Below are 23,619 nucleotides of genomic sequence, written 5' to 3' on the forward strand. Positions count from 1 at the left end.
AAAGGATATTGCAGAGACATGGCTTAGCCACAGCCTTGGGGATGTTTCCAGAATGAGATTTTCACTCTGCAGCAGAGTGTGCGTTGATATGAGACTTCCTGGCAGCTTAAAACTGTGTGCCGGACCGAGACTCGAACTCGGGACCTTTGCCTTTCGTGGGCAAGTGCACACCAACTGAGCCACCCAAGCACGACTCACGCCTCGTCCTCACAGCTTTACTTCTGCCAGTACCTTGCCTCCTACCTTCCAAACTTTACAGAAGCTCTCCTGCGAACCAGGAGAAGTTCTGTAAAGTTTGGAAGGTAGGAGGCGAGGTACTGGCAGAAGTAAAGCTGTGAGGACGGGGCGTGAGTCGTGCTTGGGTAGCTCAGTTGGTGAGCACTTGCCCGCGAGAGGCAAAGGTCCCGAGTTCGAGTCTCGGTGCGGCACACAGTTTTAATCTGCCAGGAAGTTTCGATCTGTGGTTGTTTCCTGATGATACTGTGGTGTATGGTAAGGTGTCGAAGTTAAGTGACTGTAGGAAGATACAAGATGACATAGACAAAATTTCCAGTTAGTGTGATTAATGGCAGCTAGCCCCTAAATGTGGAAAAATGTAAGTTGATGCACATGAGTAGGAAGATCAAACCTGTAATGATTAGTTACAGTGTTACTAGTGTCCTGCTTGACACAATCAAGTTCTTTAAATATCTGGGCCTAATGTTGCAAAGCAATGTGAGGTGGAACGAGCATGTGAGACCTATGGTAGGGAAGGAAAATGGCCGACTTCAGTTTATTGGAAGAATTTTAGGAAAGAGTGGTTCATCTGTAAAGGAGACTGCATATAGGGTGCTCATTCCACATGTTCTTGAGCACTGCTCAAGTGTTTGGGATCTGTACCAGGTTGGATTGAAGGAAGACATTGAAGCAATTCAGAGGCAGGCTGCTAGATTTGTTACTGGTAGGTTCGAACAACATTTAAGTGTTATGGAGAACTCAAATGGGAATCCCTGGAAGGAAGGTGATGCTCTTTTCAAGAAACAGTGTTGAGAAAATTTAGAGAACCGGCATTTGAAGCTGACTACCAAATGATTCTACTGCCACCAGCATACATTGTTAAGGACCACACAGATAAGATACAAGAAATTAGGGCTCATTTGGAGGCATACAGACAGACATTTTTCCCTTGTTCTATTTGTGAGTTGAACAGGAAAGGAAGTGACAAGTAGTGGTACAGGGTACCCTGTGCCATGCACTGTCCGATGACTTGCGGAGTATCTTTGTAGATGTAGATGTAAGTTATGCTGTAGTTTACCATTAACTAACCAACAGTTCTACAACTGGTCACGTTTTTAAACTGTATAAAATAAAGGTTGTCATAAATTTTTCATGGATTGCTGTCATTACCTAATCAGCAGTTTTACAACTTGTATTTTTGAATCACCTTATATGTAATTAAATTACTTTACATGTAAATCTGTTGTGCTTCACTGTGAGTTTTCTGTATGTTTGATATTTATTATGATTCTGTTACAATTATGTTGTTACCTCATCAACATTTACACCACTGTCACTATTATTACCAGTTTCAATAGTATTGTTGACTATGCATGCTAGACTTTCATGCTTTTTTTTTCCTGTTCACATCATGTGTAGATGTCTATAAACTGTATCAATGTATCAGCTCAACCCATTTAGTATTTTCATGACTTGATAAGTCAGTGTGTGTTCATTGAATCATATTACCTGCTTTTATGTCTTGCAGTGCAAGATTTTCCATTTTGGAGAGCCATGCTCCTTGCAAGTATCTCTCTGATTGAGGTTAATGTGGTTTAGATGCATGACATAAGGGCTGTGGGTGGATAAGAAATGAACAGTGACTCAGTTTGAATGGTGGTGTCTCATTTCCAACCATTTCTTGATGTTTTGGAGAAAGAACACAGAACATCCCTTATCATTGACCTCCTGTTTATTAATTTGGCACTTGTTTTTAGTGTTTACTCCAGTTACTTCCATTTGCTTTGTCTTTTCTTCCTCTCATTTTCCAATAAGGTGTAGCTTTGTATAGGGGTGGGGAGTAATATTTGTTGAGTGCAGCTCAAGAACATCAGATAATGATTCTGTTAGTCATGACAGTTAGTCTACTTGTGCTGGCACACAGATGTATGTTCTTATTATATCTAGTGGTACATTGTACTCAACAGTGTTTACTGTAGGCAGCCTTTATAGCACTTTCCCAGTAATGTCTGTGACTATTCAAATGTTTCCATTAAGAGTTAGTCATTTGTTAATGTGGGCATAGGTATCTGGTGATAGATTTCTTTGTGTATCTGTCTCCATTAAATATAACATTTTGTTGCTGGCAATCATTAGTTTGTTCTGTTCACACCATCAATTAATCTGCTCGAACATACTATTAACCACACTCCTTAACTATGCTTGCGTATCTAACATGGCCATAACCAATACTAACATGTCATCTGAATAGGCCACAATCATACCAGCATGTTTGTCTCTCTCCATTATATGTAGAAGGGGTTCAGCAACTGTATCCCATAAGATCAGTGTCAGACAGAACTTTACAGGTATCCATTTTTTAAACCATTCTGAGATTTCCTACATGCCGAACTTCCACTCTGAATGTATGTAAAGTTTTGGTACAATATTTGATGTACCTGGAATTATATGAGGCATGCCAGCATCTCTGGACATCACAGGTTATTAAAGGCACTTATGCTGTCAAATAAAACTGCTGTTTCACATTGTACAGTGCTTTTTCCTACTACTGAGATTCCATGTTTCATCACATTGCCAGTAGGTACTGTCTTTCTGGAGCCATACTGATGCAGATTTGGACCTGTAGTTGGTCACACATGGTTTACTGTCTTCCGTACTAAGCAGGTAAATTGTTCTGATCATTTTTAAGTCTGTAGGTTTTGGATCTGCACATATTCTAGGAATCATTGATTTTTTAAAATTTTATAGGTGGTTGACAGCAAGCTGTAAAGCTATATTCAGTATATATGAGTTCTGGGGCTATTTGTGATGTTATCTATTATAATAAGTAAATGATGATGATGAAGCCCCATACTCCGAGGAGCATAGGTGACGATGCGGGAAACCCGCACCGCCGTACTAGGCAAGGTCCTAGCGGAGGTGGTTTGCCATTGCCTTCCTCCAACCGTAATGGGGATGAATGATGATGATGAAGTTGACACAAAACCCAGTCATCTCGAGGCAGGGAAAATCCCTGATCCCACCAGGAATTGAACTCAGGATGCCATGCACGGGAAGCGAGAACGCTACTGTAAGACCACAAGCTGCAGACAATAAGTAAATATCATCTGCTTAAGAGTTGTGCTAATGCAAGTTCCTCCTGATGTGAGAGGACAAGTTATATACCACTCATATTCAGTCAAAGAAACAACCCTGTGACAATTTTGAACAAAAAAATGTATGACAATATTTGAGAAGTGCAAAATAATTCTACCTTTATTTCTGTGTGTGGGATGTTATGTTAGTGAGTCATGGTAAAGTTGGAGTTTGGGCACTAAAAATTCTGTTCTCCTCTGACTTTGCTTCATGGCACTGTTGGCTTGACATACTGATGAAAAGGATAAGGAAGAGCCACCTCCACCACCACCACCACCACCACCACCACCACCCAAGAAGCTTATTTTGCACTTCTCAAATATTGTCATACATTTTTTTGTTCAAAATTGTCACAGGGTTGTTTCTTTGACTGAATATGAGTGGTATATAACAGGCTTTAGCCTGTCAGTCTATGTGACAGAGGAAAACAATGGATGATAGAACAGTGTATTCTCTCAGAATTATTGAGATCCTCAGGAGACACACACACTGAAAACTACTGTACCATCAGTTTAATAAATCATGGTTGTAGAACACTGTCACACGTTATGTGCAAAAGAATGGAAAAAACTGAGAGAGACTGACTTGGGAGAAGATCAATTTGGGTTCTGGAAGAATGTAGGAACATGCAAGGCAAAACTGAAATTACGTCATAGCTTAGTAGATAGATTGAAGATAGAGGAACCTATATTTATAGCATTTAAAGATTTAGAGGAAACTTGTGCAGTGTTGACTGGAATAGAAGCCTAGAAATGCTGAAGGTTATAGGAAAAAAATACAGGGAGATAAGTTATCAACAACTTGTATAGAAAACAGTCTACAATTAGAAGGGCTAAAGGACATGAAGGAGAATCAGTAGTTGAGAAGGGAGGGAGATGTGGTTGCAGCATATCCACAATGTTATTCAGGCTATACCTTGAGGAAATAGTGAAGGAAACCATGGAGAAATTTGGAAATAAAATGAATGTTCAGAGGATAGAAATTAAAACTTTTTTATTCAGTCTATACATTGAGGAAACAGTGAAGGAAACCATGGAAAAATTTAGAAATAAAATGAATGTTCAGGGGATAGAAATTAAAACTTTGAGGTTTGCCAGTGTCATTGTAACCCTGTCAGAGGTGGCAAAGGACTTTGAAGAGAAGTTGAGTGGAATGGGTAATGTCATGAAAAGAGGTTAACAAATTAACATCAACTAAGTAAAACTAAAATTACAATTGAATCATTACCATTAGCTGCTGACAGGCATTGGTATACATCAACGGGGACAGTTGAAAATGTGTGCCCCAACCAGGACTCGAACCTGGGGTCTCCTGCTTTCATGGCAGACGCTCTATCCATCTGAGTCACTGAGGGCACAGAGGATAGTGCTACTGCAGGAACTTATCGCCGGCACGCTCCCTGTGAGACCCAGATTCTCGACTTATAGTCCACACACTACATTCGTAGTGCCCCTGCCATTACACCCATTACTCGCTGAAGACACTCCACTAAGTCTTGTAAGAGTTAAGGCAATTTGTGTGCATGTGCACTGAAGAAGCTCAGCAGCTGGTTAGCCTTAACAATATGAAGATCGCATCTGTTCTTTCGGACATGTCCGAACGGGCACTGATATACATCAACGGGGACAGTTTAAAATGTGTGCCTCGACCGGGACTCGAACCCAGGATCCCCTGCTTACATATTGTTAAGGCTAACCGGCTGATGACCTTCTTCAGTGTGGATGCACACAAATTGACTGAACTCTTATGGGACTCGGTGGATTGTCTGCCGTGAGTGATGGGGGCACTACGCATGTAGTGTGTGGACAATAAGCTGAGAATGTGGGTCTCACGGGGAGCGTGCCAGTGATAAGTCCTTGCAGTCGCACTATCCTCTGTGCCCTCGGTGGCTCAGATGGATAGAGCGTCTGCCATGTAAGCAGGCGGTCCCGGGTTCGAGTCCCAGTTGGGGCACACATTTGCAACTGTCCCCGTTGATGTATATCAACGGCTGTCAGCAGCTAATGATATTGATTTAATTGTAATTTCATTCTAGAGAGCTGCATGGTCACCAATGGCACCTGTTCTTTCGGACATGTCCGAAAGAACAAATGCCATCTTCATATAAGTAAAACTAGGATGATGCAATGTAGTCAAATAAAATCAGATGATGCTGAGGGATGTTAGATTAAATAAAGAGACATTAGATGTAGTAGATGAGTATTGCTGTATGGGCAGCAAAATAACTGATGGTGATTGAAATAGAAAATGTATGACTTGCAGATTGTTGAGAGGATGAAAAGCATTTTAGAAAAACAGGAATTTGTTGACATCGAATATAAACTTGAATTTAAAGAAATATTCTCTGAAGGTGATGAAGTGAAATGTGGATGCTAAGAAAAGAATAGAAGCTTTTGAAATGTGATACTAGAGAAGAATTCTAAGAATTAGATAAATAGATTAGGTAACTAATAAAAAGATACTAAATCAAATCGGGTAAAAAATTATGACACAAACTGACTAAAAGATATTATTTGTTGATAGGACACATCTGGTGACTTCAAGAAATAGACCATAATGCAGAAAAGAGTAGTAGGGGTAAAAATTTTAGAGGGAAACTGAGAATTATCGACAGTAAGCAGATCCAGGGTGTGTAGGTTGCAGTAATTAAGCAGACATGAAGAGACTTTGACAAGATAGATTAGCACAGAGAGCTGTTTCAAACCACTCATTGCACTGAATACCATAACAACAGTAAGGTCAGACCAAGGTGGAGGATGTCAAATTGCACAAATTTTTCCAAGTAATCATAAGTCAAAAATGCACCATTGTGGAATGGCAGCCATAAAACAACAGCCAATCATCAATGAACATGTGACAGTTTCTCCAGTAAGCAAAGATGTTTGTGTGCAGTTAGCAGTGCAGTTTTGTCAAACTAATGTGGTGCTGTGTCATGCTGTGATTGCTGAGATCCACTACACCTGTTGCTGTTTCCTGTAGTGCACCAGAATGGACAGGTACACAAATGACAAACTAGCTGACTTTCACATTGCTTATAGAGCATCAGGCTGCAGATCTGTGGATGGGAGAAGATTGCACATCAAATATTTTCCTAACAAAAGTCTAGCAGTTGTCAACAGCTTTACTCTGTGGACTGCCATTTGAGAGAAACAAGCATGCTCTCACACAGAAAGACTGATACAGTGTGGTGAAAAATAGTGAGTACTCTGGAATTTTGTGAAGAGGTACTCCTACCTTTTGAAACTACCCCTTCAACAAGTGTCAGAGAAACAGCTCACACATTCAATGTCATACTCATCTGCTTCTTTGGAAAGCCCAAAGGAAATTATTTTACACCCTTAGCATGCACAGAAGATCCAAACTTGAAACGTATCATTATCCAAAGCAAGCAAATTCTTCTGACTGTACATTAAAGCAGTGCCAGCATCCTAACAATATGAATTTTCTCTGCTTCATCCAGTTTATAGATGACAATTTTTGCTAGGGAAGCAGCCATTAATGCCCACAACCATCACTGATGGCCATATGAAAATCCCCATTACATTCAAGAATGTGGTCACCATAAAAGGTTTTGGTGAATGTCTGGGCAGGTATTGTTGGTGACAACTTGAGTGACCCTTTCATTGCACTTCCTCAGTTAAATAGACAGAATTTTTGCAAGTGGAATTGCATGTACTGTTACAATACATTACTCTCCACATATGCTGAAGGATGTTGTTCCAACTTCCTGGTGCTTCACTGCATCCCAATCTGGCAGCTGGGTAAAATTTGAATAAAGTGTTTGGGCGGAGGTGTGTTGGGCATGGTGGTCCTCGGGAGGTACCTCCAGTATCACCTGATTCAACACCACTGAACTTATTTGTGTGAGTTTTTATGAAAGATCACGTCTGCCAAACACCAGGCAACACCTGTCAAGAGATGGTTGCAAGAATTTTTGAGGCCACAGCAGTCATTTGCAACATGTCACACATTTTTGGAAGGGTACACGAAACTTTTCTTCAACCTTTGTAGCAGTGCTGTAGGCACAAATGTCAAGCATTTGCTGTAAAAAGGAAAGTGATTTGAGAGAAATAAAATGAATCTAAAATCTAATTTCTGTTTTCCTAGTTCATCTTTACTAATTTAGTTTACTTGTTTCAATAAAAGTTCATTCATCTCACCATACTGTATCCAAAAGCAAAACATGTAGCCTTAGGTTTCATTATTAGTAACACTGCTCCCTTCAGCACCTGATGCTGTCTTTCTTACTGCAGTGCTTTTCTGCAGTACAACATATTGTCTTAACAAGCTGATGACATTGTGATTCTTTTAGCATATCTGATTATTAAAGCTTTACCCAATCAGCATAATAGAAAACTCATTCCTAACTTACCCAGCCACAGATAGGAAATTAAAATTTGCATAACTTTCACTGCTCAGCAGAAACTATTATCTCCAGATACTTTAGTTAGTTATTGCACTTTCTACCACAATAGATATTAACTGGGGCATTTTAACTTAAATGCGTACATTTCCACATGCTCTTCTCCAATTAGCTCTTGTTTTATAGCTGTAGCATCACAACAGTGCATGTCAAACCTGTGGTTAACTGTAATATTTTGCTCAGTTCAGCTTCCCCAACCCTGTTCTGGCATTATTATTACTTTGTTGTAATATATAGGAAAACCATCATTCCCTGATGCAACTTGAGCATGTTTTGGACTGGCTTTAGCATTTAGTCAATTCTTCAGTTCGTGTGGCTATATAGACTTACTTCAATGTACACATGCAACTGCTTACTGTTGTGCACATTTTATTAGCTAAGCAAGGAAACTGAGTATGAAATCTACACTACTTTGTACAACATTTAGGGGAGAGTTCTCTTTTAGGCTAGTCTTATTTGTTTATTAGGAATCATTGACATGGGGCCCCTTTGTCATCTCATACCCTTTTTTGTACCAGGATCCCATTGCAGCCAATATAAGTATCTATCAACTGCCTCAAAGAAACAGACAAATAGAAAAAATAATGGTGAATTATGGCAAATAAAAAATATTAAATACACTGCTGACCTTTATAATTGCAACACCGTGAAGTGGCTTGCAACAAATGTCAAATCAGCATGATGTGTACTACATGCATCAATATGCAAATGATTAGCATTTCAGTGCAACTGTAGAAAGTAGGTAGGAAAGATTAAACACCAGGTTTCTCATTCAGACATCACATTTGAATGTTGCTTGTTTGTGAGAAGATTGTGTTACACCTCATGTAAGAAGGAGAAATTCTATCAGTACATGTCAGCATTCAACTGCAGCAGGATTGTGTCCTATTGGGACTCCAATTTATCATTCCATAATACTGTTGCCGTTATTGGGATCCCACTACTGTCATGTGAGTATGGAATTATTGGGGTCAGGGAAGCTATACCCAGTACCATGCCATCTCAATGTCCCCATTCACCCAGGAACTGAGAGAACACGCATATTGTTTGCTTGGCCATTAAGGATCATAACAGTCACATCATGTACTGTTAATCAGGAAATGTGCTACCCTTCTTCTCCCCAGGGATTCCTGTTTGAGTTTATGAAGCATTTCCATAACATTTGCATATTGACCGAAATTATTGGTAACAAATGTAGCAGCACATTTACGAACTGTTTCAATATTCTCCTTTAGCCAGACTTGGTGGGGACCCTAAATTCAAAAATTGGTTGCATAAGTGTTCTGTACATGGTCTCCTTTATAGACGAGAAAGGCTTTTGTAGAATTCCCCCAGTAAACTGAAGGTGACAATTTGCCATCCCTACAACCAGCCTTATGCACTTGTTCAGTTTTATGTCACCTTGCAGTATTATGTCTAGGTATTTAATAGGTGTGACTGTGTCAAGCAATGCATCACTAATACTGAATTTGAACATTACAGGTTTGTTTTTCCTGCTCATCTTCATTAACTTAGATTTTCCCACATTTAGAGCAATCTGCCATTCATCACACAAAGAGAAATTCTATCCAAACCATCTTGTATCCTCCTACAGTCACTTAAAAATGACACCCTTATACCACGGCATTATCAGCAAAAAGTTGCAGATTGCAGACCTGGTGCGGATCCTAAACACTCGTGCAGTACTCAAGAATAGGTTGCACTACCATCCTATATGTGGTCTCCTTTACAAATGAAACACACATTCCCAAAATTCTCTCAGTAAACCGAAGTTGATCATTTGTCTTCCCTACTAACACCCTTATGTGCTCTTTCCATTTCATGTCTCTTCTCATTGTTACACTTAGATATTTAATCGACATGACTTTGTCAAGCAGGACACTACTAATGCTGTATCTGAACATACAGGTTTGTTTTACCTACTCATCTGCATTTCCTTACATTTTTTTACATTTAGAGTTAGATGTCATTCATCACATCAACTAGAAATTTTGTCTAAGTCATCTTGTATCCTCCTACAGTCACTATACTTTGACACCTTCTTGCACACTGCAGCATTGTCAGCAAATAATTGCAGATTGCTGCCCACCCTGTTCAGCAGATCATTTCTATATATAGAAAATAATAGTGGTCCTGTCACACTTCCATGGTGCACTCCTGATGCTATCCTTATCTCTGATAAATACTGTGGTGTCACCGCCAGACACCACACTTGCTAGGTGGTAGCCTTTAAATTGGCCACGGTCCGTTAGTATACGTCGGACCCTCGTGCCGCCACTATCAGTGATTGCAGACCGAGCGCCGCCACACGGCCGGTCTAGTCTAGAGAGACTCCCTAGCACTCGCCCAGTTGTACAGCCTACTTTGCTAGCGATGGTTCACTGACTACATACGCTCTCATTTGCCGAGATGACAGTTTAGCATAGCCTTCAGCTACGTCATTTGCTACGACCTAGCAAGGCGCCATATTCAGTAATTAGAATGAATTCTGAACAGACAATGTTGTGAATCATGTACCATCAGGAGCGACGTTCATCATTAATGGATTAAAGTTAAATATGAAACTAATTAGGTCTGCTTTCTGAATTCTCATTCCTTGTCATGTTCCAGACCTCATGTCAGTATAGTTCTTCCCCCTCTTCACGCCAGCCTGCACGAGCTAAAACGCATGTATTTGGGCCTCCTCTAGTAACACGGTGTTGGCTCTTCTGCCAACACAACAAATACTGCCCTCCAGGACAGTGTACTAAGTTCTATTACTTAAAACAACATGAGGACACCCACATGTTTGGGAGCCTATTCCATATGCTCAGCCATCCATTAACAGCCTGCAGTGGGGCACCATGTCAGACACTTTCCAGGAATCTGAGAACATGGGATCTGTCTGTTGCCGCTCATCCATGCTTCACAGGATACTGTGTGTGAAATGGGAAAGCTTGAGTTTTGCATCCATGATGCTTTCTAAATCTGTGTTGATTTGTGGATAGAAACTTTTCCCTCTCTAGGAAATTTATTATATGAGGTATGTCCATAAAGTAAGTTCTGTTTGGTTATATAAAACAAACATGTACAGATACAGAAAAAAATATTTACTTTACAAAAATCTACAACTGTTAAATGACTTTTCTACATAGCTTCTGAAATTTTGTACGCACTTGTCATAGCGTGGCACAAGTTTTTGTATTCCTTCTTCATACATAGTTTCTGCCTGTGTATTTAACCATGTGGTAACATGATCTTTCAGCTCATCATCATCGTTGAAGTGTTGACCACCAAGGACAGATTTTAGATGTAAGAAGAGATGAAAGTCGCTAGGAGTGAGGTTCGGGTTGTACGGAGGATGATCAAATGCATCCCAGTGAAATTCCTGTAAGAGTTGTTTCGTCACATTCGCCGTTTGAGGTCGGGCATTATCGTGGAAAAAAACAACACCTTTTGACAGTAATCCTCAGCACTTGTTCTGTATTGTGCGGCACAATTTCTTAATGGTCTCGCAGTAACCATGTGCATTGATTGTTTGGCCTTTTGATAAGAAATCAATCAGCAAAATGCCTTTTCTGTCCCAAGAAATGGTGCACATGACTTTTTGAGGTGTCAAGATTTGCTTAGGCTTAACCTTTGTTGGGGATGAAGTGTGCCTCCTTTCCATTGATTGCCGTTTTGTTTCAGGGGTGTCGTACAATACCCAAGTTTCATCCCCCGTGACTATCTGAGAAAGAAAACCATCTCCTTCTTCATTGTAGTTCACTGCCCATCTGTTGTTTATTCTGTTGTTGAGTAACAATTTTGGGTAACCAGCTTGAGCAAAGTTTTCGAAATTTCAGTTTTTCAGTAACAATTTCATGAATTAGTGATTGTGAGATTTGCGGGACTTCCATAGCAAGGGCACTAAATGTAAACTTACAGTTGTGCTTAATCTTCTCTTCAAGTGTGTGAACCAGTTCATCAGTAACCACAGACGGGTGTCCACTTTGTTCTTCATCGTGCACTTGATCACGTCCTTCATTGAACAGTCTGACCCATCTTCTAACCCTTGAATCTCTCATAGCATTTTGTCCATAAACCTCGCAGATTTGCCAATGAATTTCCTTTGGTTTAACTTTCTTTGCATTTAGAAAACAAATCACAGATCTGATTTGACACGAGGTGGCATTTTCAATTACGGCTGACGTTATAAAGAAGCACACATCGGCAGCAGCGATCTGAAAATGACTTACATGTCTTCTCCTAGAGTCAGAGTAACTGCTGCGCATGCTCAGAACTTCGATCGTAGGACTGCCATGAATAGAAATAGAAACGGAACGCACTTTGTGGATGACCCTCGTATTTGAGCTTAGAATATGCCAAGAATCCTGCAGCATTTTGATTTTAAAGATATTGCTGTGTAACTATGCAGGTCCATTCTTTTACCCTTATGAAGTACGATAATCACCTGCACTTTTTTCCAGATTTCTGATAAATGCAAGCTAAGTATGGGGCCAATGCCAAAGAATACTATCTGTAAAACTGAAATGGAATTTCATCTGGAACTGGTGACTTATTTATTTTCAACTATTTAAGCTGCTTTTCAACCCAAGGGATGCTTATTTTGTGTTCTCCATATGGGAGCTTGTGATGTGGTCGAATGATGTTATGTCTATATGCTGCTCCTTGTTGAATGATTTTTTGAACAGGAAATTTAAAACTTCAGATTTTCTTAGATTTTCTTTTACTGTCAGACCATACTTGTCAACAAGTAACTGAATCTGACCCACTCTGTGATTTTACAAAGAACCAGAAATTTCTAGGCTGTTCAGTAAGATCTCTTGGTAATGAATGTCAGCATGATCCTTCGCTACTGCATAACAACAATGCCCATTTACCTTGGAGCCTCCACACATATATACAACCATCATGATGAAGTATACAAAACCAAGACCCATTGGAAAAGGTGCCATGTTGCCAGTCCAGTGTTATCATTGTGCCTCCCTCTGGAATAACGGTCATCATGCTGACAGTCCTTAATGCTCTAGCTGTCATTGCACTGTCCATGTGCATACTTCTCCTGCTGCAAACAAGACCATTTCTTAACTCAAGGTATGTGACATGACTATATGAACCTGTATGGTTGAGCAAACTATATGTCTGTCTTCTCAGATGCTAGTTGCATAGGTCTGTTGAGATCCTGAATGGCATTGAGTACGACTCTCCTGAACCCATCAATCCATATTTGGATCACAGTCAAGGGATGGTTAGTAACACAAGTAGCAGTGCCGCAGAAAGAGGTGCCACAGTGTTTAACGACAATGATCCTGCCAGTGTGGAATTTAGATGTGTGCTGGTAGGCATTTCTCCTTCTTACTTGAGAAATAATATGATATTATCACATGCAACCATAATTCAAACTCAGTTTCTGAACGGGTAACTCACTGCATAGTATTTCCTCATATGCATAATGTGGATGACGTTAATCCTACATGGTTTGGCAGTTACATATTTTTTATTTGCGTGTACCTTTATTTTGTACACTGTATACCAATTTGATATTTGTTGTGTATTGTCTTCATCTTGTTTTAACTTAAATGGGTAGCAGTGTAGATAGTTAATTTATGCTAGTAATGGAGAATATTCTGCTGCAGTTCACACTTGTCACCACAGTTCTAAGGATCTTGGTGTTTCCTTCATCATGAGAATTATTTGGAATTTTTCTCCAAATGTTACTAGGATCTCCCTTGAAAATATGTGACTGTTCCCAATGTTAACACAATTTAAATGTGTGCTGATATTCCTATCATTTCTCTTAGATCAGTCATGCTTAATGGGCCCCTGTGTCTTATCTCAGTTTTTTCTGGCTTCTTAGGTCTTGTTGTTGACTGTCCCCTACACTATTACCATTTTAATTTTTTGCAAGACAAGTGACTTACAGTGCAATGTAATAATAATTTGTCACCCCCTTCCTGTTTGTTGTCTCCCCCTCGTTAGGAAATCCTGGGCAGCTTTTGTAATTCTGTACAGGTCTCCTTCCATACATATTTTTTATCTGCCTTCAATTTGAAATAATCATAAATTCTCTAAAATAATTAGTGTCTGTTGATCTACCACAATGCTGGTAAAAGGCCTTCTTCTAAAGTAGAAAACACACACACACACACACACACACACACACACACACACACACACACACACACACACATGTGTGTGTGAGAGTTGTACTTGAGTGAATGTGTGTGTGATTTCTACTTTAGGAAAGGGCTTTTTGACCAAAAGCTCAAACGTGTAGCAGTCTTTTTGTTGTGCGTGTCTGCGACTCAACTTCTGTCCTTTTCATAGCATTGTCATTATTCCATCCTTGATTTTCCATTGTTCGAGTACTATGGGAAATATAGTTATATGAAATTCTAGTATATTTTCACTTTTATGCAATAAAAATTCAAACAGAGTAAAAATACATAAAAATATTTATTGGGGACAACATCAAATACATATGTCCTGGCTCAAGGTATGTACATCACTTCTCCATATTGGTCTCACCACCTTGAACACCTCTCTCTTCCTTCCTTTTCATTTTGTCTGGAAGGTGTGACCTCAAGATAGAGAAGTTTTTGCATTGTGATTTCATATGTATTTCTTATCTGCTACCATTTGTAATTCTTGGAAGTGGACTTTTTCCTTTATTTGTAATTGGTTTAGAATTATTATTGTTGTTATTGTTATTATTATTATTATTATTATTATTATTATTATTATTATTATTATTTATTATCATCATGATCATCTTCATCACCACCACCACCACCACCACCACCACCACCACCACCACCATATTTATTGCTAATGAAAATAGAAGTATAATTTTTTGTTTCTCCATTGTTACTTAGATTGTGTGAGCTGCAGTCAACCTGATTATATTTTTGGTATCAGATTTGAATACCTCAGTACTACAAATGCAGAGGAGGTGCTGGACTCCAGTTCTCAATCTGAGGAAAATAGTTGTAGAAAACAAGCTGTTACTGACACAGTGTTACAGTTTTTGGAACGTCATTGCTGGTTACTGGCAGTAATTGTGGATAAATTACATAAAGAAGTTGAAGAAGAGAAAGAACTTGTGTTTGAAACCTCTTCACATCAAAGCATTAGTGCTAGAACAAAGAGCCTGAAGAACTTATTCCAAAGTGAATGGATAGGAGTGCTGCAGCCACTGTTTAATAGCAGTCCTGTTTTAACTGCTCTGTCATCTGTGATTAAGCCAGAAGTGTTGTGGGAATATTTTCATTATCTACAGAGAGGTAGAAACTGGACTCAGTGTGCTACTGTCCTGTTTTGTTTGCCAGATTCTCTTATGCACAATGATCCAAAGCTTCAATTATTTAGAGATATGGTTTTATTTGAACTCTCTTCAAAATTACTTTCATCAGGTAAGTTGATTTATAATTGACTATTAACATATATTTGTATTTAGCCACTGGATGTTACTCTACTAGTTATTTAGTTTCACATATTTTTTAAACATATTTTAAATACATGTCCAGTCAGAAATTTCCATCATGGTTTTTCCTGATATCACTTTATTTCACGATACTCTAAATATATTTAGACCATTTTCTGACCATTTGTGATGTTGCACACAGTATATATATTTGGGAGCAGTGATGGGGCAAATCCTAAACTTACCAGCATGTTTTAGGTTTGCCACGATTTCCATAAGTCATTTTGGTGAAGCTCTTTCAACTTTGCTATGAAGTCCATTGATCCCTTCTTCCGTCGTTATCAATTTGCAGGACTCTCTCTCTCTCTCTCTCTCTCTCTCTCTCTCTCTCTCTCTCTCTCTCTCTCTCTCTCTCTCTCCCCCTCTCTCCCTCTCTCCCTCTCTCTCTCTCTCTCTCTCTCTCTCTCTCTCTCTCTCTCTCTCTCTCTCTCTCTCTCTCTCCCCCCCTCTCTCCCTCTCACCCTCCCACCCTCCCTCTTTCTCACTCTCACTCTTCAGTCGGTTGTGAGCTCTGCAACATCCATGTACTAATTTATATTTATGTGACAAACCCTATTTTTAGGGCTATATTTTAATTTTGACAAATGGATCTATGCAGATATTTGTAAAAACGACGATGATACATCAGTCCATACTAATGTAAAATTGCCACCTTCTGAAGAAGACAAATTTAAATTTGTTGAAACCTAGGCAAAGAATTCTTTATCCATTGCAACTGGTTGGCTGTTTATAATTTTATTACGTTGAACCGTTGCTGTTGTGCAGCTATGTTTAAAATACTAATAAACGTATAATAGAACTACTACAATACTTATTTACAATGAACACATTATTGCACTGAAATGGTGGAGAAGTTAGATTACACACACACACACACACACACACACACACACACACACACACACACACACTCACACACACACCAATCAGTTGGTTCTACTGAGAAATTCATCTGTGTAGCAGGAGGAGCTGGCCACCAATAAATCCTTTAGGCTTCTCTTAAACTGAATTTCATTGGTTGTTATGCTTTTTATGGCTGCTGGAAAGTTATTGAAAATGTGTCTTTCTGAATAATACACACCTTTTTGTACAAGAGTAAGTGACTTTAAATCCTTGTGAAGATTATTCTTATTTCTCATATTGATTCCATGAACTGAGCTGTTGGTTTGAAAAAGTTATATATTTTTAATGACAAATTTCATTAAGGAATAAATATATTGGGAAGCAGTAGTTAGTATCCCTAGTTCCCTAAACAGGCCTCTACAGGATGTTCTTGAGTTCACACCACATATAACTCTTATTGCACATTTTTGTGCCCAGAAAACTTTAGCTTGGCTTGATGAAATACCCCAAAAAATAATCCTATGTGACATTATGGAGTGAAAGTAAGCACAGTATGCCAGATTTTTCATTTTTATATCCCCCATGTCTGACAGAATTTGCATTGCAAATAGAGATTTGTTTAGACACTTCAGCAGCTCTGTGCTGTGCTCCTCCCAGTTGAATTTATTATCAAGCTGTAATCCCAAGAATTTAACAATGTCCATGTCTTCTATCTGCTTGTCATCATACGTTAGGCATACACTTGTGGGAGACCCCTTATTAGTTCTGAACTGCATGTAGTGCATTTTTTCAAAGTTAAGTGACAAAGAATTGGCTAGGAACCAGTGATTAGTGTCCACAAATATTTTATTAGCCGATCTGTCTAAGACTACACTTGATTTGCTATTTATTGCAATGTTTGTATCATCGGCAAACAAAACAAACTTGGCATCTGGTAATGTTACTGAGGAAAGATCATTGGTATACACAAGAAAAAGTGAGGGCCCTAAGATGGAACCTTATGGGACCCCACATGTAATTAGTTCCCAGTTGGGTGATGCCTGACAGCTTAATACATGTCTCTTTCCTAATAACACTCTTTGTTTCTTGCCAGAGATATAATATTTGAACCATTTTGCAGCATTTCCTGTTACACCATAATATTCTAATTTACTTAAAAGGATATTGTGATTTACACAGTCAAATGCCTTTGGCAGATCACAAAGTACACCAGTCGCCTGCAATTTTTTGTCTAATGAATTAAGTACATTTTCACTGTAGGTGTAGATAGCCTTCTCAGTATCAGAACCCTTTAGAAATCTGAACTCCAACTTTGAAAGTATGTTATTTGTGATAATATGGTTATAGAGCTGATTGTACATTACCTTTTCTAAATTTTTTTAGAATGCTGGCAAAAGTGAGATTGGATGGAAATTTGATGCTATTTCTTTATCTCCCTTCTCAAACAGTGGCTTAACTTCAGCATATTTCAACCATTCAGGAAATATTCCACTGATAAATGACTGGCTACACAGATAGCTTAATATGTTCCTTAACTCAGAATCACATTCTTTAATTAACTCTGTTGATATTTCATCATACCCACTAGATGTTTTTGATTTTAAAGATTTTATGATGGACATTACTTCTGCTGGGGTAGTGAGGGTCAGATTCATATTATGGAAGTTACTTGAAATGTCTGGTCTGAGGTATCCCATGGCAGCATCTACAGAACCTGACAACCCCATCTTTCAGTAACAGTTATAAAATGTTTGTCAAAAATTTCTACAACACTATACATGTCTGTCACCAATGTATCATTTACTCTAAATGCTATTTGTCCCTCTTCATGTCTGGTTCTACCGGCCTCCTCCTTCCCTGTATCCCATATTGTCTTTAGTTTGTTATCTAATATGACTATCTTTTCCATTTAATATATTTGTTTTGATGTCCGTATTACAGTCTTTAATATTATGCAGTATTTCTTGTAATGTGCTATAGCATCAACATCAGAACTGTTTTGGATTGACAGATGCAGTTTTCCCTTTGTTTTACAAGATACCTCTATTCCTTGAGTAATCCATGGCTTCTTTGTAGACTTTGCACTAACTTTGGGTAGTTTTGGGGGAACACAGTGTTCAAATAAGGTAATCACTTTATTAGCAAAAGTGTCATATTTTTCATTCATGCCATGAGCACTGTACACATCACTTAAGTGAGTTTCTCTGAGGAGTGTCCTAAAATAATCAATTTTTGGCTTATTGTGATTACCCTCTTGAGTTAAGATTTAACAGATTTTATGTCCTGTTCAGTATTAACATTTAACAGAAGAAACTGCGTGTCATGGTCTGAGAGGCCATTGACTATTGGTTTTGTAATATAATTTTGTTCATTGGACTTTTCTATAAAGATATTATCAATGACTGTTTGTGAGCAGTTGGCTGCCCTAGTTGGGAACTTTAGAGTGGAAACTGAGTTGAATGATAGTGTTACTAACTCAAATAAGTTCTTATTGGGAGAGTCTTTAAGGAAATCTACATTGAAGTCACCAGCAACCACTATTTCTCTGTTTTTGGTTGTTAAATGGGCCAGTACAGCTTCAAGGTGGTTTATGAACAGATTAAAGTTACCTGCAGGTGCTCAGTATTCACTTAATATTATGAAGGATTTTTTATGAAATTCTCCTTCTGTTGCACATGCTTCCATGTCCTGTTCTAGGTAGAATTTATGAATGTCTATTTTCTTAAATTTATGGCAGTTCCTAATGAATGTGGCAACTCCTCCGTTCTCCATTTCTGCTCCTCAAAACTGAGATGCTAACCTAAATCCTGTAACACTTAAAAGTTACATATCAGTGGTCACATGATGTTCCCAGAGGCACATTATGTCACCTTTGTTTGGGGACTCTAATTCAACTATGCAGATAATTAATTCATTAATTTTATTTCTCAGTACTCAAATATTTTGATGCCATAAAGATAGCTGACATTCCACATTGACTGAGTTAAAATTGAGTGTAGTTGGAATTTCTGCTGATTGGTGAAAATTCTTAACCAACAGCTGTTTATGCTGATGTAATAAGCTAGAATTATGTTTTTTGGTTTCTTTCTCATACTGAAGATTTGTCTCAATCCTAAATTCTCTTAAAACTTGGTTTCTTCCTGTCCTCTCTACCCTAAAAAAGGGTCTTTTCTGAACCCCATAACCACTGGTATTTTATCACTCATGACAGTGCCTCTCCCCTTTAACTTTCCTGCTATTTTCCTAGTCAGTTTACACTTTTCTTTCCTGTTGAAGTGAAGGCTATGCCTAGTATAATCCCACCTATTGAGAAAATCAACAGGAACCACACCAATGTGTGACCCTGCACCCGACATAAGCAGTCAGTCCAAGTCCAAATTAACTTTCCTGACAGAAGAGTTCAAATGAGGTCAGTCATGGTGCTTAAGAACAGATACAAACTCAACATTATTATGCTTCAATGCTGATGTAATCTTTGCCAGGTCACACTGTATACTGTACCCAGGATCTCTGTCAGTACTGTTACCTGGCCCACCCACTGTAACCACGGTGTCTTCCTTAGTGAAATCTTTGCAAAGTAATCCTAATGCCTCTGTCACCTGCTCCAGACCAGCACTAGGTTTAAAAAAATTGGTGACGTGGTATTCTGATCCTAGTTCATCTTGCAAAAGTTGACCAATATATTCTTACTTTTCAATTTACTGCTGAAAGTTTATTGTGCCCTGTCTACACCTGCAACTGCTTGAGGTCCAGCTGCTTCTAACTGTCCACTTCCGGTAGCTGAGTGGTCAGTGCAACAGAATGTCAATCCTAAGGACCCGGGTTTGATTCCTGGCTGGGTCGGAGATTTTCTCCACTCAGGAACTGGGTGTTGTGTTGTCTTAATCATGATCATTTCATCCCCATCTATGTGCAAGTTGCCGAAGTGGCGTCAAATCGAAAGACTTGCACCCAGCGAACAGCCTACCTGATGGGAGGCCCCAGTCACATGACATTTACATATTTTTTACCAGCTTCTAACTGAAGCACCATGTCAAATCTATTTTCCAAACTCATCACAAAGCTGTCAGACAAAGTTCTAGGCCTGTTCCTCCTGTTGCCAGTTGCCACTTCCCACCTCTCTTTACCCTTCTCCCTCCTTAACCTGTCAAGATCTCCCCTGGCCATGTCTAACTCAGCCTGAAAGGCGGCAGTTTTCCCCTCCTGTTGTAGTATCATCCTATCTCTACTACATAACCTACAAAACCACTGATGAATTTCATTTACTTCCTTATATTCCCAGGTCACTACAGTCACTCACATGGAAGGAACTACAGCACCCATCTCACCAAAGCCCCAACCTAACAATTCTACAGCTCATCAAGCACTTTTCACTCATGATAAACATAATAGTTTATTAAGAATAAGTCAGTTATATTACAGATAAACACGAAAATAAGATTCCACAAACTTGGCCTATACACAACTGTATGTAAACAAAAACAACAGTGTCAAGTTTCTGACGCAACAACTTAAACTTTACGCTACTTTCCGAAAATGTGAGTTAGATAATGAGGAGGTACAATACAGTTAAATTGCTGGAGAGAGCGAAGAACAATTAAATGAAATTCTATAGATTTTCTGCGGCAAAACGTAAATGGAAAATACGACTATAACATCACTGTACGATCTTTTTGCATTTTCTGCTATATTACATAAAGAGAAATGAAACCTTTAATGGTATGCTTAAAAAGCACACAAATACACCTATGTACGATGTAATCAGTTCGAAACTAAATGTTGTTATAATCGAAATTGACTTATCTTTACGAGAACACCAAACCTTGTGGTAGTCACCTGGCTGCAGGTTTTCCTTTGGGTGGTCATGACACTTTCTTTGTCAGAGGAACCACCCATTATAGCATTTAGATATCTGCTATTTTTTGTGTTTTACATTTCCAAATAAAAATTGTCTTACTCTGCCATCAACTCTGATGAAGAAGGATTCTCAGTTCTGGAAGATGAGAACAGATCACAGGTAAACAAGAGATAGCATTTAGATATCTGCTATTTTTTGTGTTTTACATTTCCAAATAACAATCGTCTTGCTCTGCCATCAACTCTGATGAAGAAGGATTCTCAGTTCTGGAAGAAGAGAACAGATCACAGGTAAACAAGAGAAAAACAATATGAACCTTAGAATAAATAAGTGTGTAATCTTGCCATTATGTCTACATGAATTAATAAGCATAGTAGAAGACAATGAACTGTGTAGGAAGGGGTATGGAAATAACAACAAAAGCAAATACAGTGGATGTAGACAGAAAAAATGGAAGTCGAATAAAACATAAAAAGAAGAAATTCTCTTTCCATTGCAAAGACATAACGAATTTGAAAACACAATCAGACTGAATGATGCTCCATCGTTCATTGACAGAATCCAGTTAAAAGTAAGAAATTTGGCAATGGGAATAAGAGACCTGTGGTATACACTGGAGAAATGTATGATAGACATGGCAAAATATTGAATCTCAGTGTTGTCTGCAGTGAGGTTGTTACAATGCATACACGAATCCTTTTCAGTTTTAGATTACCAGTACCACAGTGTTACATGCTAGATACCAGTAAATGAATAAAAGATTGCTCAGACAAAATGGAATGAGATACATCGCAGCCACTCAGAAAATTTCAAAAATTATAGAAAAGGTGGATAGAGCTGTGAGACATAATACAGGAATTAGGCTTACAATTGTTTTAATGGTATAAAATTTATATTTACTGTTAAACACAGAGCTAGCATATTCTCAGATATTGATTAACTCTAGTCGTCTAGTCAATCAGAATGCCTGCAGCAAGATAGTGTCATTGGCAGTGGGAAAAGGTGTAACAATCAGTGACTATAACTTTAAATACTTTGTGTGACAGATACAGTTAACATATTGTAGACAAATTATTAATAAAGGTATTATCCAACTTAACTATTGGATCTTGTAGGTCTACCTTTAGAACTATGTCCCGTAACAGTGGTTGACTTGACATTGATGTGATGTGTCAAAAAAGCCACTGCAGTGATCCAGGAAATGCAGAGGATGGCAATGCCACTCAAATGATTAAGTCTTAGAGATTCAAGGGCAGTATGGTACAACAATCTACAAAACCTAAGAAGCATCCCGCCTGGGAACTCTCGGCCCCTTATGCCGTATGATCATTTCCATTTTACCTAAGAAGCAACTGAAAATAAATTGTACTTGTGACAAAAAGCCACGCAGGAAGAATGCAACCATATTGTAAATTAATATGAGTGATGAAAAATTGCTGAATTGGTCACTAGATGAAATGACACTAGTTAAAAAACCAATGACTTTATATGATGGATTTCCGGAGGTACCCATCATCAGATAGTCTGGAAACCAAAATACAAACAACAGAATTTATACAAAGGTATACAGAGCAACGTGACACGAGTACAAGCATTACAAAGTTTCATCATAATGAGAATTGACATACACTTTTTGAAAGTTATGTTTTATATTCAACATTTTTTATGTAAATAAATTAAAATTGATCATTCTGTTTTTGCCGCTATGTGGCACCACCATGTATGCTTCACTGTCCTCTGATGGCATAAATTGTCTGCCTAGAAAGCATGATGTAGTTTTGAAATTAGTGTGCCATATCAGCTGTAACATGTCTTTATGCATCTGAATACCTAGGTGATTATGGTGTTTATGTCAGCTCTCATTATGATGAAACTTTGTAATGCTCATACTCTTGCTGTGTTGCTCTGTATACCTTTCTATATTTTGTGTCACTTGTATTTTGGTTTCCAGACTATCCAATGATAGATATCTCCTAAAGTGCGCCAAATAAATTAATTGATTTTTAAACTAGTGGCATTTCACTTAGCAATCAATTCAGTAAGTTTGCAGCACCGATATTTAATCAAGGTAACTGAGAAAATTCTACCTGAAAGCAATAATTGGGGAAGAGTGAGAGAAACAGGAAGGAAGATTAGGGTTTAACATCCCATCAACAATGAGGTCATTAGAGACAGAGCACAATCTTGGGTTGCTTTTTGAGGATGAGGGAGGAAATTGGTCGCGTCCTTTTAAAGGAACCATCCCAGCATTTGCCTCGAGCCATTTAGAGAAATCACCATTACAGTCATCTACGCTTAACAGATACATTTATACATAGCTCTCATGCCTCACAAAGGAAAGGTGCCTGTGGGTCCAGAGGATAAGGAAAACCTTCCCAATTAGGTGGCTGAACCTGCTTTTTGGGATTTCCGGGCATACAGATATGCATTACTTTAATTGAGCCACTTACCAACAATCCACTGTATATATTCCTAGGTGTAAATATGTCTGACAGAATGGAATTGATCATGTTCTAGTCCAGAAGAGTAATATGTCGTAACACATTGCTTGATTTACGTTGAAATATCTGAAGATCCATAACTCCTAGGTGACCTACTTCTGCTGGAGAGGGAGACAATACAAGCCTCCTCAGATGTTGGGATAGCTGAGGCTGGGGTAATGAATTTGATGCCTCTAAT

The 23,619-nt window shown here is 38.6% G+C and overlaps 1 protein-coding gene across 1 annotated transcript in view; it reads left to right on the plus strand.

Moving 5' to 3' along the window:
- Nucleotides 1-23,619, plus strand: part of LOC126470466 (zinc finger FYVE domain-containing protein 26) — a 370,429-nt gene that overhangs the window by 177,879 nt on the left and 168,931 nt on the right. Inside the window, exon 19 of the mRNA XM_050098326.1 lies at nt 14,632-15,168. Within this exon, the coding sequence (XP_049954283.1) occupies nt 14,632-15,168 (537 nt within the window). The remainder of the gene's footprint in view (nt 1-14,631; nt 15,169-23,619) is intronic.

This window comes from Schistocerca serialis, chromosome 3 (assembly GCF_023864345.2).
Source record: "Schistocerca serialis cubense isolate TAMUIC-IGC-003099 chromosome 3, iqSchSeri2.2, whole genome shotgun sequence".
In the NCBI taxonomy this organism is placed as follows: Eukaryota; Metazoa; Arthropoda; class Insecta; order Orthoptera; family Acrididae; genus Schistocerca; species Schistocerca serialis.